At 40.8% G+C, this 16,885-nt stretch overlaps 2 protein-coding genes across 2 annotated transcripts; one reads left to right on the forward strand and one right to left on the reverse strand.

Moving 5' to 3' along the window:
• Window positions 1-2,614: 2,614 nt before the first annotated feature.
• On the reverse strand, window positions 2,615-7,259 carry LOC133421923 (trafficking protein particle complex subunit 5-like). Its single transcript, XM_061711725.1, has 3 exons — window positions 7,211-7,259; window positions 5,237-5,509; window positions 2,615-4,496 (listed from the first exon to the last, which is right to left on the reverse strand). Exons 2-3 carry the CDS (start codon window positions 5,504-5,506, stop codon window positions 4,200-4,202), a joined length of 567 nt encoding a protein of 188 aa, XP_061567709.1. The 5' UTR covers window positions 5,507-5,509; window positions 7,211-7,259; the 3' UTR covers window positions 2,615-4,199.
• Window positions 7,260-8,784: 1,525 nt separating this feature from the next.
• pglyrp6 (peptidoglycan recognition protein 6) lies at window positions 8,785-15,103 on the forward strand. Its single transcript, XM_061712319.1, has 5 exons — window positions 8,785-8,943; window positions 10,722-11,549; window positions 12,939-13,149; window positions 13,887-14,181; window positions 14,499-15,103. Exons 1-5 carry the CDS (start codon window positions 8,877-8,879, stop codon window positions 14,511-14,513), a joined length of 1,416 nt encoding a protein of 471 aa, XP_061568303.1. The 5' UTR covers window positions 8,785-8,876; the 3' UTR covers window positions 14,514-15,103.
• Window positions 15,104-16,885: the final 1,782 nt, after the last annotated feature.

Here is a 16,885-nt window from a genome sequence, read left to right on the forward strand (position 1 = left end):
TAAATATCTAAACATATGTTAAGCAAGTATAATATACAATTTTTCCCTATTTAATTTGATTCTCACACTCCTCATTAACCCATTTCCTCTTCCATATACCTGTTTATAAATAATCTTTTGTATTTCTTTTTAAACTGATTTATGGTATTACTTTGTTTCATTTCCTGCTCCAAACTGTTCCACATCCTCTAAATGTTCCATCGGTTTGTGTAAACAGTTTATTGATTTGTTTAAACTGCGACCAGAAGCTGTGCAAATCAGACTAAATTAAACCTGCTCGTACAAACAATTATACATTGATGTATGCAGAGCAAAAATACACTGCATATGTTCACACAAACATTACATATGCACATAAATATGCACAAACTCACACACTTTCTTGTTTGTTTAATGTCCTTCTTTAACTATTTTTTTAACATATTAATCAATATCATCAACAATTCTGATGAACTGATAATATGAATATGGTATTCATTATCTGTTATTCTTTTTTGCCGGGCCTCAGATCAGTGTTGGACTGTGGGGGTTCGGCTGACTCCCACTTTTTTTGTTCTTATCTACACTTTTTCATGAAGTCTAATAGGCGACTTTTCAAAACCTTTAGGAACATTTTGAAAGATGTATGACACCCTCTCACGTCTAGAGACTATGAGCCAGAGTTTTGCTAACATGGGGGACCTGGTGCACTGCAAAAACTCAAAATCTTAACAAGAATATTTGTCTTATTTCTAGTTAAAATGTCTCATTTTTAGTAAAAAAAAATCTCATTACACGTAAAACAAGACTCATCACTGGAAAAAAAAAACAAGAATTTTCACCTGTTTCAAGTAGATTTTCACTTAAAATAAGTAGAAAAATCTGCCAGTGGAACAAGAATTTTTTGCTTGTAATAAGAAGATAAATCTTTTTTTTCCTACTTATTTCAAGTGAAAATTTACTTGATAAAGGTTAAAATTGTCAAATTTTGTCAAAGTTATTTTTCTGGTAATGACTCTTGTTTTAAGTGTAATGAGATTTTTTGACTAAAAATTAGACATTTTAACTAGAAATAAGACAAATATTCCTGGTAAAATTTTGAGTTTTTGCAGTGTGGGGTCACTATTACGACAACCACAACCAGACTGCTGGATGAATCCAAGCACATCAACGCTGCTCACTGGCTACTCACACAAACTGAGAGGACACAGTTTGCATGAGACAGGCCTAAAGACTTGTGACAATATCAGACGAGTTTGTTTCTGTAATAACGCCAAGAAGCAGAGGAGACTACTTCAGATTTTCACACTTCACACCTCGGTTCACTTTCAAATGTTCTCATTTCGTTGGCATGAACTTTAATATTAAGATGCTAACTGAGGCCTGTGGATTGTGAGTCATAGCTCTCAGGGTTTCTGTGATTGATGTGATGTGATCTTTAGTTTGACCTTGCTGGGAAGTTCATCCGTGGAAACCCCTGCAGCTGTCTTAAACATTTTCCACTTGTGAATAATCTTTCTCGCTGAATGTTGGACCCAAAGTTGTTTGAAAACGGCCTTGAAACCCTTCTCAGATTGATGAATAGCAGCAAACGTTTTTGTTCAGGAACAATGCCGATGTCTTTCCTCATTGGAATTGTGTCAACATACACACGTGAGCGCTCCAGACCTGTTTTTATAGAGGTTTGTTCAGCGTGCTTGCTGAGGATCACGTGCATTTGTTTAGCAGCACCTTCTCAACTTCTCTAGAAAAAGTAAAAGACTACATAGTTTTCACACAATAGTTTTATATTTTGGCATAGTTTTTCTTTAATTAACAATGACACGGTTTATTATACCACTTGTTGTTTATCAGATGTTATATTTTCTTAAATTTATGGCTTGATGAAGACAAAATAATAGTGGACAATGAGATCCTAGAAAAAAAAAAGATTGTCTACTTTCTTTTTAGCGTCTGCATACGAAGCTTATGTGTTATATATAGGACAACATTTCCCATAAGTCCTCTTTTCTGGGGTCTTATGACATCACAGGTTTGGTTGCTATGTCAGCATTTAGTAAACTTTTAGGTATTTAAAGTTTTTCTTGTCTTTTTCAAACAAAAAAGGGTTCAAATAACATCCTCAGTGCTGACCTGCTTGTAAATCTTCACTAGAACCCTGATTTTGTTGGATCACATGGGAATGAGTGTTTTTATTGCTCATGTCAAGTCATCTTTGTTTGAGTTTGGTAAAATCACTTGCTTTCAGTCTTTACAGTAAACTAAACTAAAATTGGACAACTGCCAAACTTCAGTTGTCTGTTAGTTAACCACAACTCACTTCGGCAGTAGTGAAACTAAACACACAAAGTCATTGTACATTTCTTCATTCCCCTTTCTACTTCAAATTCAACATAATTCAGAGTTAAATAATACAATTTCCACATTTATCTGACAGCAGTAGCATCCAGTTACTTTACTATTGGATATTGGTTTACACAAAACATGTAAAACTTTACAAAGTTTTACATTTCACAAGAACTACGTGACAAAAAAGTTCAGATAAAATTATTTATTTAATAAAATCACTCTTATACAATTTAATTATGATTAGTTAGTTGAAAGTCAAATGGGCTCAAAATAAGCTAAATGTAAACAAAGAGAACCAATGACAACACTCCTTTTACATTAATCAATAAATAATCATCGTATAAGAGGTTGTTTTCTTCCATGAAGTAGAGTTGGAGCAATTTTTCATGGTAATAATGTGCTTGTTTGTAGGTAACTCTTATTTAAGGACTAATTTAAAGAATTTAGGGACTTTTGCAAAGAACAGAATTCTTGTGTCCAAAGAAATGTCTGTATGTTATATAACCAGCTATAATGACGCTCTTAAACTTTTTCAGTGAATAGACGGGACTGATCTAATCCAAAACTGCTGTCAGGGACAAAAACTGAAGCAGTTCCTGCTGTTTTTACCTTAAAGATGGACGATGTATAGACAGTATTTACCATTTTCCGCTGTTTTTTCACTTAGAAAAATAAAAAAAATCAATGCATCTTTGTAGGTTTTTGGCTATACTACAGCCTCATGTAACCATGCAGAGGACGTCAAAAACTAAAACAACATTTAATACAATACTCTGGATCCAAAACATGTCAGGCCGAAATTTTGAACAATATCCGTTCTTGTCTTGGGACGACTTTGATCCACCTGACCGTGTATAACTTCTATCAGAGAGCCAGGAAATGCCACAGAAGACCCGTGTGACACAGAATACAAAGAAGTGGGTATAAATAATAGATGGATGGATTGACGACAGAGGAGTTAGTATTACCAGGAGCTACGTATCAAAATTAAACTGGAAATGAGAAAGAAATGGACCGGCCCACTTTCATTTCCCTCCTGCTCAGTCTGCTGAGGTTTCACTGGGAGAGAGAAATTACTTTGATCCAATTAAAACAGTCATAACTTCTAAAACACAAGCCATTTATTTATTTTTCATTTGCAGATTGTAAACTTCAGTAAACGCTCCACATTCACATGACCCTGATGAAGAAATGTAATAATCATACACATGAACACGACCCAAACTCTTTACCCACAACATCAATGTAGTTTACAGAAATGACAGCTGTGGTTTAACTGGAATGTAACAGAAAAAAAAAAAGGTTTTGGACCTCTGAGACCTAATCTCTTATTAATTATGAGCATGAAGGCAGATTTTTCTTTTTTTTTTCAATTAACATTATTAAAACTTGAAATCAATTTTTTGTCAAAGACACCTTAGTGGACTGTTATTTTGCTTAGCTTCCAGTTTTATTGCAGTTTCATTAAGATTTAAGGTTTTTTTTTTATTAATTTGTTGTCAAAAACAGTATAAAATGGTGTAAAAAAAATCAGGTGAACTTTGAAGAAAAAAAAACAGTGTGGGCGGTCACATATATTTTATGTTTTATGAGCCGTGTCTGATGTAAATAGAAAGTAAAACAACTTCTAACCACTTGAGGAGGTATGAAAAGACAGATGCATACAACAAACTCGCTGAATATTTTTTTCCTCTACATGATGCTAAGCACAGCACGGTCATCCATGAACAGAACCCCCCCCCTCCCGTCCCCGTCTCATCAGTTCCACACACACAGATCCAGTCTCCGTCTCCTGCAGCAAACACCAGCCTGCACCGGGAAGACTTCTCCTCCCACGCTGATGCCCGCCATCGCTCTCTCCCTCTAGTCTCTTATCTCCCGTCCAGAGCCTTGTCCCGGGCTATCACCGACTCGTTGAACTTGATCATCAGCGTCGTGCCTTTATGCCAGTGGGCGGTGACCTTGGCGGGGAAGCCGCTGTGTGTGAGGATCGCCTCCACCACGCCGGCCGTGAAGGCGGCGCAGTTCAAGCTGCTGTTCTCTTTGGGCACGGAGATGTACGTGTTGATGAGCGGATCTTTTTCTATGATGTAATAAGTCTTGTCGTCGTCGTTGGCCTGCTCCAGCTTGTCCGCCTCCTTCCCAAATAAGGACTTCCACACATTAACCTGAAAGAAGTGAAACAAACCTGTCAGTTTCACTACAAAGTCAATACATTTTCTTTTTTTTTTTTAAATTTTCTTTATTATTATTATTATTATTATTATTATTATTATTATTATTATTATTATTATTATTATTATTATTATTATTATTATCCTCACATCTTACATTACACAGCTGGTGTACAATTGGTTTACAATTATTGTCAGGGAGAAAGAAAAACATCAGCATGTCAAAACATAGCTGTTGCCCTATAGTTGTGTAATGTTGAAAGAAAACCTGCGTACATTTATATTTTTTTAAGGAAAAACGAACAAACAGAACTAACTAAAAAAAAAAAGGAACAATGATGAATCAAAACGGGATGTATGGGCTTGTAACAGCGACTGCATTCAGTTGTAGGGACCAAACTACAATATTATAAGGGTTTGAATATACACACACATAAAATTATGTACGTATAAAACGCATAAAACCTGGCAGTCCTTCAAACCAACAGGGAAATGACCGAGAAAGTAAGTGGGTGGAGACAAGAAATTTAGTTTCTAGGTAATTGTGACTTTTGTATATAGGAGACCCATTTTGACCATGACCTTGTGATTTATCCATTTGTAGCCGAAGTGAGAAAGTAATCCTTTCCATTTTATATATTTCATTAACAATATCAGTCCATTCCTCTATTGTGGGGGAGTCAGGATGCAGCCAGTGACGTGAAAGTCAATACATTTTCAAAAAAGTTTCCCACCTTGATGAAGAGCAGCATGTTGAGCACTTTAGTCTCCCTCTTCCCGTTCTTCTCCCGCAGCACCAGCACGTCCAGCATGCTGGCGCCCACGCTCTGGCCCATCTCTGCCAGGCGCGTCTGCAGCTCGGAGACCGAGTACACGCGGCTCTGGCAGTACTGCACCATCTCCGAGAACAGCAGGGCGAAGGCGCTCACGCTCACCTCCGTCTTGGGCCGGGTCAGGGGTCGCTCCAGGATGGTGGACTTCCCTCGGGTGAACCGCGTGTCCATTTTCTGTTGGAGAGCAACGCCAGACACCGCTTTGCATCAGCAGACGCTCACAAGCATCACCACAGTTGATCTTGATCACTGGTCATTGGCATCATTATGCCCAGTACTGGAGTTGAGGGGGATGAGGGGGGATGAGGGGGGATGAGGGGGATAGCATCCCCCCCTGAAATAAAAATGGTCCAAATCTTCCCCCCTGTAAAACTGCCATCCCCCCTTTCCATCCTTTATGTCATTTCATCAATGAATGTGGTTTTACTGCTATTTCAACATTTGAGTCATCACTAGAAAAATAACTTATTTGACAATTTTCACCTGTTTCAAGTAAATTTTCACTTGAAATAAGTAGTAAAATCTGCCAGTGGGACAAGATTTATCTTCTCATTACAAGCAAAAAAATCTTGTTCCACTGGCAGATTGTTCTACTTATTTTAAGTGAAAATCTACTTGAAACAGGTGAAAATTGTTGTTTTTTCCAGTGATGAGTCTTGTTTTAAGTGTAATGAGATTTTTTTTTACTAAAATGAGACATTTTAACTAGAAATAAGACAAATATTCTTGTTAAGATTGTGAGTTTTTGCAGTGATCCATGTTACTTATCCTGTGAAAGACAGAGTCATATTGATAAGTTCAGAAAACTGTTTTTTATTGTTGTGTTTTGATGTATTTGATGTAAGCCCAGTGTATATTTAAAGCTTACAGAAGGCTGCATTTAACTGCTGCTATGTCATTCCTGCAGTATTTCTGCAGGTGTTTTGGTCAGTGCTATTATTTGTAATATATTATATTATTTGTAATCAGCACAAATTATCTGTCCCCATATGATAAAATCCACCATCCCCCCTGATTTCTTGCCCACATCACTCTGGTGACTTCAGCGCTTGATAAAGACGTAGCTGAAGCAGTCGCATCACCTCATATTTAACTGATATTGGTTTAAACTGATGATTGCAAGGATTTTTTGGCTGGAAGATGTGAACAGAGGAAACGTGGAAACTGGTAAAAAATAATCCTGGACCAGGACAGACTCCAGCTCCCAGCTACCTTCAAACTGAGTTTAATAAAGTCCCAACACTCTGATAGGAAACAAAAAACGTAACCTTTCTCAAACATAGGTTATGAAAAAACAAACATATGTTTTGGTGTGTGGTTGAGATTTCCAAGGAAGACGCGGTATATGAACGCAACAGTTTCTGATGATCTAATAAAAAACACGAATACTAAAGATAAAGGTTTTAAATATTGAATTAGATCACATTTTATAATAACATTAAACTTTTAAGAGCAAGCATTCATGTTGCAAACTGACGACCCAGTCGTAATGCACCACTAGTTTGATTTAAATCAATAAAACAATAAAACAAATTTCGTTAGACTCATTAAACGCTTCTTCCTGTTTCAAAATCAATGTATTTGATCACTTTTAACATCACTGCATTTTACATATTCGAATACGCCACGCTGTGGCAGATCCAGGAGATATTTGGAGCAGCTGATCGATTATTGTATGTTTTTATTCTCTGATCCAAACAGCTGATCGATGACAGCTGCTGCTAACGATGCTAAATGCTAAGCGGTGCCTTTAAAACAACTCTGCATGGAGGAATCTAGGACTATAATCATACACTTTAACAAACACGCACCAAACAACCTTTTGTACGACTTAATTCTGTTTGTTAATGTCATGTATTTGTGAAATGAACCAACCTGATCAGATTAAGCAGCTCCTGCGGTTCCTTCTCTTCCTCCTCAGGCAGAAACAACAGGGATTAAACTGCACTCCGCCCCCTGGTGGAAGGAGGCGGAATTAACGTCCGGGATTAAAGTGAACTCCGCCCCCTGGTGGACGGGAGGCGGAATTGACGTCCGGTATTCTGCCAATTTCTGCTACCTGCCGAGAAATGCTACTTTTTGGTTCTGCGCATGCGTACAGTGGATTTTCAGTTTGATTGGCACGTTCATGATTTCTTGCACGATGTAAAATTGATAATATGGGATGTTCAGTATTTGATCCTTCAAAATACACGACCCATGACATGAATTGCATTACACTTTGTGAACATTATACGATAAAGAGGGAAAAAAACAAGAATTGTTTCGCTTTATTTGATATTCATTCAGTCATTGGCCTTTATTTAACCAGGCAGGTCATTAAGAACATTCTTACAATGACGGCCTGGCAAGAGACAAGGACCACTTGTGGGGAAAGGAAGTGGTTTAGGGAATAAAACACAGTAAAATTGTAGCTCTACAAAGGTAGAAAACCATTAGCATTTTTTGGGAAAGGAGCAGAAATTGGCAGAACACCGGATCTTTTTAACTTATTTTGTATTTATTTTTTACTCTTGAGAAGTTTATTTGTCATTTTCATTTGGGATACATTTTTAACCATAGTAGCCTATATATTTAAAGAACATTATCAGAGTATACATTTGATGAGTACAACAGTTAAATGCCAGTTGAACTTTATAACCCCAACTGTGGCACCAATCCAACGTCCACTGTGACTATTTAACCCCTGTTTCTAAAAAGTCAGTATGTCAACTTCAATTTCCCCCAGCACTCCTTCCTCAAAAACAAAACATTTATTCTTTAAATGAGCTGTCAAACTGAACATTGCCTTATAATTCTGGTTCTTCCATTACTGATTACAGTAACCACATATTTGACATTAGTTATCTCTATTTAGACTCTGCTGTAAATTTTCCATCACCCAGAATACATCTGCTTCCTGTAATTCTCGTCAAGCAGCTGCTGCAAGAACCTATGTGGAACTTTTCCATTGCAGTGCAGGTATAGCTGTAACAGCAGTATCTGTGACAACACAGACCATAAATCTTGTCATCGTGTATTCTTTGTGAGTGTGGAACCCTCAGTGTGGGGATATACTTCTGTCACTGCTACCACAAACCCATGATTCATGGTTCTGGGACTTCCTCAGTTCTGCAGCCTGGCTTTATTTATTCCAATAATTAATCAGAACATATCTATTGCCTCAGCGAGGGCTGCCACTGATTTGTACAGTGCCAAACGGATTTCCACCGGGTCATATTTCCAGAAATTTGCTTTCACAAGTGCCGGATTTATTAAAGACAAAAATTACATGACAGCAATTTATTTCAGAACCTCTGAATTTCTCCAAAATGTCCAGGTTGGTCACATAGGAAGTCCTTGAGGACAGCACGCTGCTCATATTACAGGTGTTAGTTTCTCACGTGGCGTCGTTGGATACGCCAAGTGTTTAAATGCAGGCGCAGCCTATTCAAAGAGTATTTACAGCTGTTACTTAACCAAACACGGCGTCTATAAATGAGAAGGAGGGAAGACGGTGCACACATCTGAAGCTGGGATTGGTGTGCGTCTGCGGCTCAGGATGGAGACGGTCTGGTGGAAACTAACCCTGGCTCTGCTGATGCTGGCGGTCAGCACGCTTGCAAAAGGTAATCACGTCTGCTTTCTACAGGAGTGGGATGTGTTATCACTCAGGGCCATCTACGCCAGTGGTTCCCAACCTTTTTTCCTTGGGGCCCCCCTACTTGTGTCTAAGACCAGCCGGGCCCCACGACCCGTACGTACTAGCACCAATAGAGTAAAGTTATTCGTTACAAGCCTTTAATTGAAAAAATTAACATTAATTATGTTTTTTTGATACATTTCTCTTTGGTTTACCCTGTATACAGATGACTTTGTTTTTCTCACCTTCATTTTGTGTCACCAATGTATAAAATACGCACAAAAAATAATTGCAAGGACATAAAATAATTTCTGAAAAATGTCTCTTTTAATATGAGAGCAACATTTTTTTTACATTTTTCCTTTAACAACCTGTCGGAGTAGTAGTATGATTAAATGTTGAATAATGATATAATAATACGTTTTTATCCTGATAAATAACTTAGTATTTTAAAATTTAAAGTGGGTTTATACAGACTTGGATTACTGTATTCCATTAGGTGTGTTATTATGATTTTTTATTTATTTAACATGTGCAAATATAATTTTTACAACTGCATATCCTCAAAGCAGACAAAGTTTCACGCCCCCCCAGAGATCTCTGGCGCCCCCCCAGGGGGGAGGACCCCAGGTTGGGAAACACTGATCTACGCGTCCAGAGCAAATACAAACTTTTAAATGTGTTTTTTCTGTTGTGTGAAATCAGAAAACTACTTTAAAGACTGTTCTATTGGAAATTCACACAAACTCAGACAAGAGGCAGATTGGGCTGCTTACACAGGAAACCAGGATCTGCTGAATCAGATCAGTAACAAGAGCATTATTGTTCAGGGCCGTGTATCCCTCCACAACAGCTCTCCCTCTCTCCGACAGACACACCCATGAGCTCAGCCGCAGCAACGCTTCCGCCTCAGAGCTGTTGTAGACGCCGTCTTAGCAAGACCTTTGACCAAATGCGTCTCCAAAGCCTGCATCATGCATACAGCATACAGCATTACTGGTGCATCAACGTTGTGGAAGTGACCCACCTCATGTACATACCATCACAGCTGCAGGATTTGAATTTCTAAAGCAAACATTTAGATTGAGATGATTACGTCTGGGCGTTTTTCCAGGTCTTTATTATCTGTTGAGAACAAACACTGCGGCAAAAATTGTAGCGTAGCTCTGCCCCCTCATAGACATTTATTGTGTAGGAAGTTCATGAGAGAAGATCCAGTTAGGTGGAGTTTTGTTTTCTCAGAAAGACTAAGGTGACAGTTTCTAAATGTACCCATGCAGTGTGATTTACCAGAGAGAGAGATAATAGAGGAAAACATGTTCAGAATGTGTTGGTAAAGTTTAGGACATGTGGACTGTTTCCCAAGCTTAAAGGAGATATTATGAAACCAAGGTGTGAGCATACATGTATGTTTAGGTGTAACTGCACGATGTCGCTTCTTAGCAACCACACTCGACTCTGAAAACCTTTCATTCACCGACACGTTCAGATTTTCAGGGCTCTGTGACATCACAGACCCAGATCAAAGGATTATTCAGCTACTCCATCCTTAGATTCACCTAATTTCACCTTGTGCTGCACCTCTGAACTGGGTGGTTTGAAGTTGTTAGGCTGACTTTAAAAGCTGCACGCTCGTTTAACCTGCTGATATCAACAGAGGATGGTGTAAGAGGTTGCTTTGCTCCTGTATCTCTGCCGTCTGGGTTCTGGTAAAGGCGGGACTTGAGCTTGATGACTAAAGCTGTGTTTAACGTGTGTGTTCAGCCCCGCGGTCCTGCCACATGGAGGACTTCATCCAGGCAGTGAAGCAGGTGGAGGACGAGGAGTCTGGGTCTGGGTCGGAGCCGGCTGCCGTGTTGAGGAGGCTGCGCAGGGCGGCCGGCCTCAACGATGCCTTCATCCAGCACTTCCTCCCCGACGCTGCCCTCAGCCCTGACCTGGACGCTGACCTCCTAGGCTACGTCCGCACGGCCGTGCCCCACGGGCTGCTGGGAGAAACCCAGGAACAGGGGGTGGTCCTGACCCCCGACGGCACCACCGTGGCCCTGCAGCCTCTCCTCCTGGGCATGGAGGCCAGGCTGCTCTCCCGGACCCCGGGTCGCCCTCGGGGCCTCTACCAGCTCACTCTGGCCAGAGATCTGGGTGCCGCCCTGAGGCCCGGCTCTGCTGACGCGGGACGCTTCGGGCCCGACGGCTGCTGGGACAGTCTAACGTCTCCCCGGGTCTTCACCCTCTCGGGTCCGGCGTCTCCTTTCACCACGGCTCAGGCCAACGGAGCCATGGACGGGGTGGTGCTGGGGGCCGAGGCCTCGGGCCGGCCCGCCGGGCCACTCCGGCTCAGCAGCCTGCTGACCCAGTACTACTGCCGGGGGCTGGACGCCCGGGGGCTGGACGGAGCCCCGAGGCTAATCAGCCGGCGCCGCAGGGAGATCTTCCGAGGGATGATCCTCCCCCCGGCGCTGGCCAGACAGGTGTGGAGGGCCACGGACCTGCAGGAGAGGCTGGCGGGGCGGCCCAGGACGCAGGGGGGGAAGAAGAAGCAGCTGATGGTGGTGAAGGAAGGACTGAGGGAGTTCGTGCATATGTTCATGGGTGAGTACGGTGTCCAAATCAGGGACAGAACAACGTGATCCGTACCAGAGGGCAGGGCCGGTGTTCTGCCAATTTCTGCTACCTGCCGAGAAATGCTACTTTTTGGTTCTGCGCACGCGCACATTATGCATCATTTCTTGCATCATTTCTTGCACGATGTAAAATTGATGGGATGTTGAGTATTTGATCCTTCAAAATACACTTACCCATGATATGAATTGCATTACACTTTGTGAACATTATACGATAAAGAGAAAAAAAAAAACAATTCTATCGCTTTATTTGATATTCATTCAGTCGTTCGCCTTTATTTAACCAGGCAGGTCATTAAGAACATTCTTATTTACAATGACGGCTTTGTAAGAGACAAGGACCCCTTGGGGGGAAAGGAAGTGGTTTAGGGAGTAAAACACAGTAAAATTGTAGCTCTACAAAGGTAGAAAACCATTATTAGGGAGCATTTTTTGGCAAAACAGCAGAAACTGGCAGAACACCGGCCCAAGCCTCCATGTTCTTCCCTGTCATTACAAACACACTTGTAAAACTAGATGTAAGAACTTTTTGTTGTAGTTAGATTGTAATCCACAGTGATTTAGACCATGGAATCAGACAACAGATTAACAAACTTGCAGAAAAATCGTTCAATTCAAATTTATCAAAGTCAGCCCCTACTGGCCACACAGAGAAGCAACAGATAAAAGGTCAGAGAGCTGCACAGTTGCAGCAGAGATGTTTCCATCATCCTAGTGTCAGCCTGGCAGGTTTTTACCATCTATGGTTTTTAATCTGAAATGGAGCAAATTCAGCTACAAGAGCGGCCTGGGGTTGATTTACACTTAATATTTAAAGTGATATAGTACTAAGTGTGATACTGAGTGTCATCTACAGTGTAGGCCTACTAAAAGAAACAAAATAATCAAATAGATAATTTATAAACCTTTTACTGTAAACACAAAGGGGAACAACAATAATTAAGTGCAACAACAAAGTACTACAAAAACTAGAACTATAATTAAAATCACTTAACTTAGATAAAGTACCTCATCAATATGATCTCCATATAACAATAACTTCAAATGTACAAAAACAGACATTATTAAATAGAATAAACAAATAAAATCAAACAAATAGAGTCAGTAGTCAATATGGCAGCAGTATCTACTCTAGTCTGTTAACATAATATTGTTTACGTCATAATATTAATTATTGTGTTTTTGTACAATAACATACCTTTGATAATGTATGAATCATCATTCACACATAAAAAAATCATTGTATTTTATTTTAACTCTTGGGGGCCCCCTAGTGGTCACGGGCCCCTAAGCAGCCGCTTCGTTGGCTTATGCCTCTGGCAGAGGGAAACCTGCAGTGATGGTGAATGTGTTGCAGATTGCCCGCCCATCATCCCCCGCTGCGTGTGGGGTGCAGAGCCCTACAGAGGGACGCCCACCAAACTGTCCCTGCCGCTGTCCTTCCTGTTCATCCACCACACATCCACGCCCAGCCAGCCCTGCCTGACCCTCCAGCAGTGCTCGGCAGACATGCGCTCCATGCAGCGCTTCCACCAGGACGACCGAGGCTGGGACGACATCGGATACAGGTAAACCCGACCCCGAGCGGGTCGACTCCGCCCGCTGTAGGTGTCTTCACATCTGAGATCCCGTGTGTTTTTCAATTCAATTCAATTTTGTTTATATAGCGTCTATTACAACAGAAGTTGTCTCTAGGATCTTTCCAGAGACCCAGAACAATTATTACATAAACAATGGCAGGTAAAAACTCCCCTAGTGAGATAAAAACCTTAGGCCAAACAGTGGCAAGAAAAACTCCCCTTTAGGAGGATAGAAACCTAGGCTTTACTAAACAGAAAGGTTTGAAGTTTGGTTTTAAAGGTGGAGGTGGTGTCAACCTCCTTAACCCAGATTGGAAGTTGGTAATGGTGCCTGATAGCAGAACGTCCACATTTAGATACTCTAGGAACTACGAGTAAACCTGTATTCCGAGAACAGAGAGCTCTGCCAGGAACATAAGGCCCTATCAGGTCTTGCAAATATTGAGCAGTAATATTGAGAGCTAGGCCATTTTGGGTTTCATACACAAGTAATGACATTTTGAATTGGATTCTCAATTTTACAGCTAGCCAATGGAGTGAGGCTAACATTGGAGAAACATGGTCTCTCTTGCTGATTCCTGTCAGTACTTGTGCTGCTGCATTTTGAATCAGCTGGAGGATATTCAGTGAATTACTTGGACATCCTGCTAATACATTACAGTAATCTAGTCTAGAAGATACAAACGCATGAACTAGTTTTTCTGCATCACTCTGTGTCTCCACAGCTTCGTGGCCGGCTCCGACGGACACATCTACGAAGGCCGGGGGTGGCACTGGCAGGGGGCCCACACCCTGGGACACAACGCCGTGGGCTTCGGCGTCTCCTTCATCGGGGACTACAACGCCAGCCTGCCGACTCAGCACGCCATGGAGCTGGTGAGGGAGCGACTGGCGTCCTGCGCCGTGGGCGGAGGCCGACTGGTGTCCAACTTCACCCTGCAGGGCCACAGGCAGGTGGTGAACACGGCCTGTCCTGGAGACGCTCTCTACAGGGAGATCCAGGGGTGGGAGCACTTCGGAGTGAGTTGAAACACTGACACACAAGCTGGCGTTAAACCAGGATGAATGTTCAGCTGCACAGAAATCAGACTGAATATTCAGATCTCTGCAGCTCAGACTCGTCCCAGATTCTTCCTTCTGCATTCACACAGACAGAAACACAAGTTCACACGCTCCATGCCTTCTGTTTGATGATGTCTCAACAGCTAGACCGGAGTTCTAACATATAATAATAAAGTTTTTCACACCATTTGATGGCAGAACCCGTCCCGATGTTTGTTTGACCAGCTCCAACGCTCCAGTCGCATCATTCTGAAACCCTGTTTCTCTTCTTCTAGGAGGTCCAGAAATGAAAAGGATCCACTTCACAAGACGAGCTCTGGCTGAACGGAAACTGTGTAATAAATGTGTCTCTTGATCTCAGGTGCTTTTCATTCAATAAGTCTTCTCTGTGACTTCAATGTTCAGGTTTGCCACTGAACATTTGGATTTTCTGTACAGGAATATTTTTTTAAATGGTAAAGCAATAAAATGTCAATTTGGGCCTTTAGAGTAACTACTATTTGACTACAAGCAGATGACTATTTTTGCTCACAAAAAAAGAAATCAGCTTCTAGATTCAACTATTAAAATCTAGGCTTTGACCCGACTCTTGACCCCCTCGCCCCTTTTTGGAGCCATTTTTGGGTGGACTTACAGCTATTATCAGGATCATTATTCTGTTAAAGAAGCCACATATGGTTAGTGTTTTTTTTTAACTTTGGGACCTCTTCTTCCGCCTCCCTATATGCCGTCATATATCAGTGACAGCGAGCTGTGCATTTCCTGACGCAGCAATGCAACTCCAGACCATGAGACCGCCACCACCGTGCTTCAGAGTTACTAATGGTCTCCTTGTAAAATGCTGCAAACTGATTTTCTGATAAATGTCTGATTCATCAAACTACCCTTTACTGTCCTTTTGTACAAAAACATTTTTCTTGCCACATCTCCCACTCCGGTCAGTTTTTAGTTCTTCCTGAAAGCACATTGACGCCAACTGTTGCACGAGTTACCAGCAAATTCTGCGCTGAAATCTTTTCTGCATCAAACACTTCACATCCTGGGATGGTTGGAGCAAACCGGGGAAAAGCTGCAATCTAAACCACTTTTTTCTTTTTTTATTTATTTCTTTAGAAATCCTTTCCCAAAATCTAAATAAATCAATAAAGGTCTTTTGATCTTATGATCCTAGAGAGCTCCTCAGATTGTGGAATAATGAAACTGCACTCTTCAACAAAAATCTGCCAAACTTTCTAAAGTTTGGATGTAAAGTGGTGACAACGTGTATATCTATTAAATCACGTGAGTCAGCGTGATCTCCTGTGAAGACCAGCATCAACATGCAAATGAAAAAGGATTTATCTGGTTTTACGCACCACTGTTTGTGATTGTTTCCAGTAAAGATGGACGTCCACATGTAGCTCCAGTCTTATTGTAAATACTGATAACAAAAACTGAAATCAGGATCAAGTGAGTTGTTATTAAATGACAGATTTCAGTCCTTGTTGACATAAATTTCACTAGGAATTACATATATAGTACTCTTTTCATGACTTTGTTTATTTATTTACTTTATTTGCTATAGAGATGTAAAATATTGATATTAATTATACTTGACAAACAACCACATGATGACATTTTTGGTGATCCAAGAAGTCCCACTTAAACCGACTTGCCCTAAAAATGGACAATAAGTCTTGGAGGAGAATTAGGGGTTCATTTCAATTTAAAACACTTTTATTTTATTTTTTTTAAAGATTTTTTGGGGCTCTAGTGGCCCTTTATTCAAGTTTGCAGAAAGGAAGGTGGTAGAGAGAGAGAATGGGGAAGACATGCAGCAAAGGTGCGCAGGCCGGGATTGGAACCTGCGACCCCTGCAGGAGGAAGACATACAAATGTGAACGGCCAATGTTCACAAAAGGTAATAGTTCATAACGGCCTTCAGAGGGAAATGTGTGACTTTAAAGCCGATTGCCTGGGAGAAAGCAGAATGATGAAGACATGAGCTGAGATTCTTACTTCCTGCTTTACAGTCACATTTCTGTTACTTCAATGTGTTTTTCTTACTGTTACAACTTTATAACAGGACAAGAACGGGAAAATAAACATCAATGTTCAATCATAATAATAAAATCACAAAATCTTGGACAATGAGCAGGTGTGACTCAACATTACGCTTTGGTCTGTTTCTTGTGGCGTCACGATCCAAACTTCACCAAACCTGAAGCTGATCATCAGTTTCCTTTGGGAGCCCACCCCATTACATGAAGTGTGCAGCTAAAACTCACACGAAACATGAAATAATGAAATAATTTATCATCCATCCATCCATCCATCATATAAAAAGCCTATCCACTTCTTCTTATCCAACGTTCAAAAAGTAGCTGGTGCCTGAAGGCATTTAACTGTTGGTGCTGAATGTATGATGGGCCGTAAAGAACAAAATGCACTTTTAACTCTCACACGCACCTCTGAATTCATGCACATACTACTATAATCACTTGCAGATACACATAAAATCAACTGTCACATACCCACACGAGCAAAATCTGGCATATACACACACACATACATACAACACACTCTATATGCATTTGAGTCAGTAATAACAGTATTGTATGTGAGAGGTTTTATGTGTGTGTGTGAGCTGATCGGGTTATATATGTGTGAGGGCAGTTGTATA

The sequence above is a fragment of the Cololabis saira genome, chromosome 21 (assembly GCF_033807715.1).
Source record: "Cololabis saira isolate AMF1-May2022 chromosome 21, fColSai1.1, whole genome shotgun sequence".
Lineage (NCBI taxonomy): Eukaryota > Metazoa > Chordata > Actinopteri > Beloniformes > Belonidae > Cololabis > Cololabis saira.

What these genes read in the sequence shown, in the direction of transcription:
- LOC133421923 (XM_061711725.1), bottom strand. Translation starts at nt 5,506, where the DNA reads ATGGACACGCGGTTCACCCGAGGGAAGTCCACCATCCTGGAGCGACCC. An exon ending in ACATGCTGCTCTTCATCAAG is followed by an intron (nt 4,497 to 5,236) that starts GTGGGAAACTTT and finishes CACTTCTTTCAG; the next exon opens with GTTAATGTGTGGAAGTCCTT.
- pglyrp6 (XM_061712319.1), top strand. Translation starts at nt 8,877, where the DNA reads ATGGAGACGGTCTGGTGGAAACTAACCCTGGCTCTGCTGATGCTGGCG. An exon ending in GTTCGTGCATATGTTCATGG is followed by an intron (nt 11,550 to 12,938) that starts GTGAGTACGGTG and finishes AATGTGTTGCAG; the next exon opens with ATTGCCCGCCCATCATCCCC. An exon ending in TGGGACGACATCGGATACAG is followed by an intron (nt 13,150 to 13,886) that starts GTAAACCCGACC and finishes GTGTCTCCACAG; the next exon opens with CTTCGTGGCCGGCTCCGACG.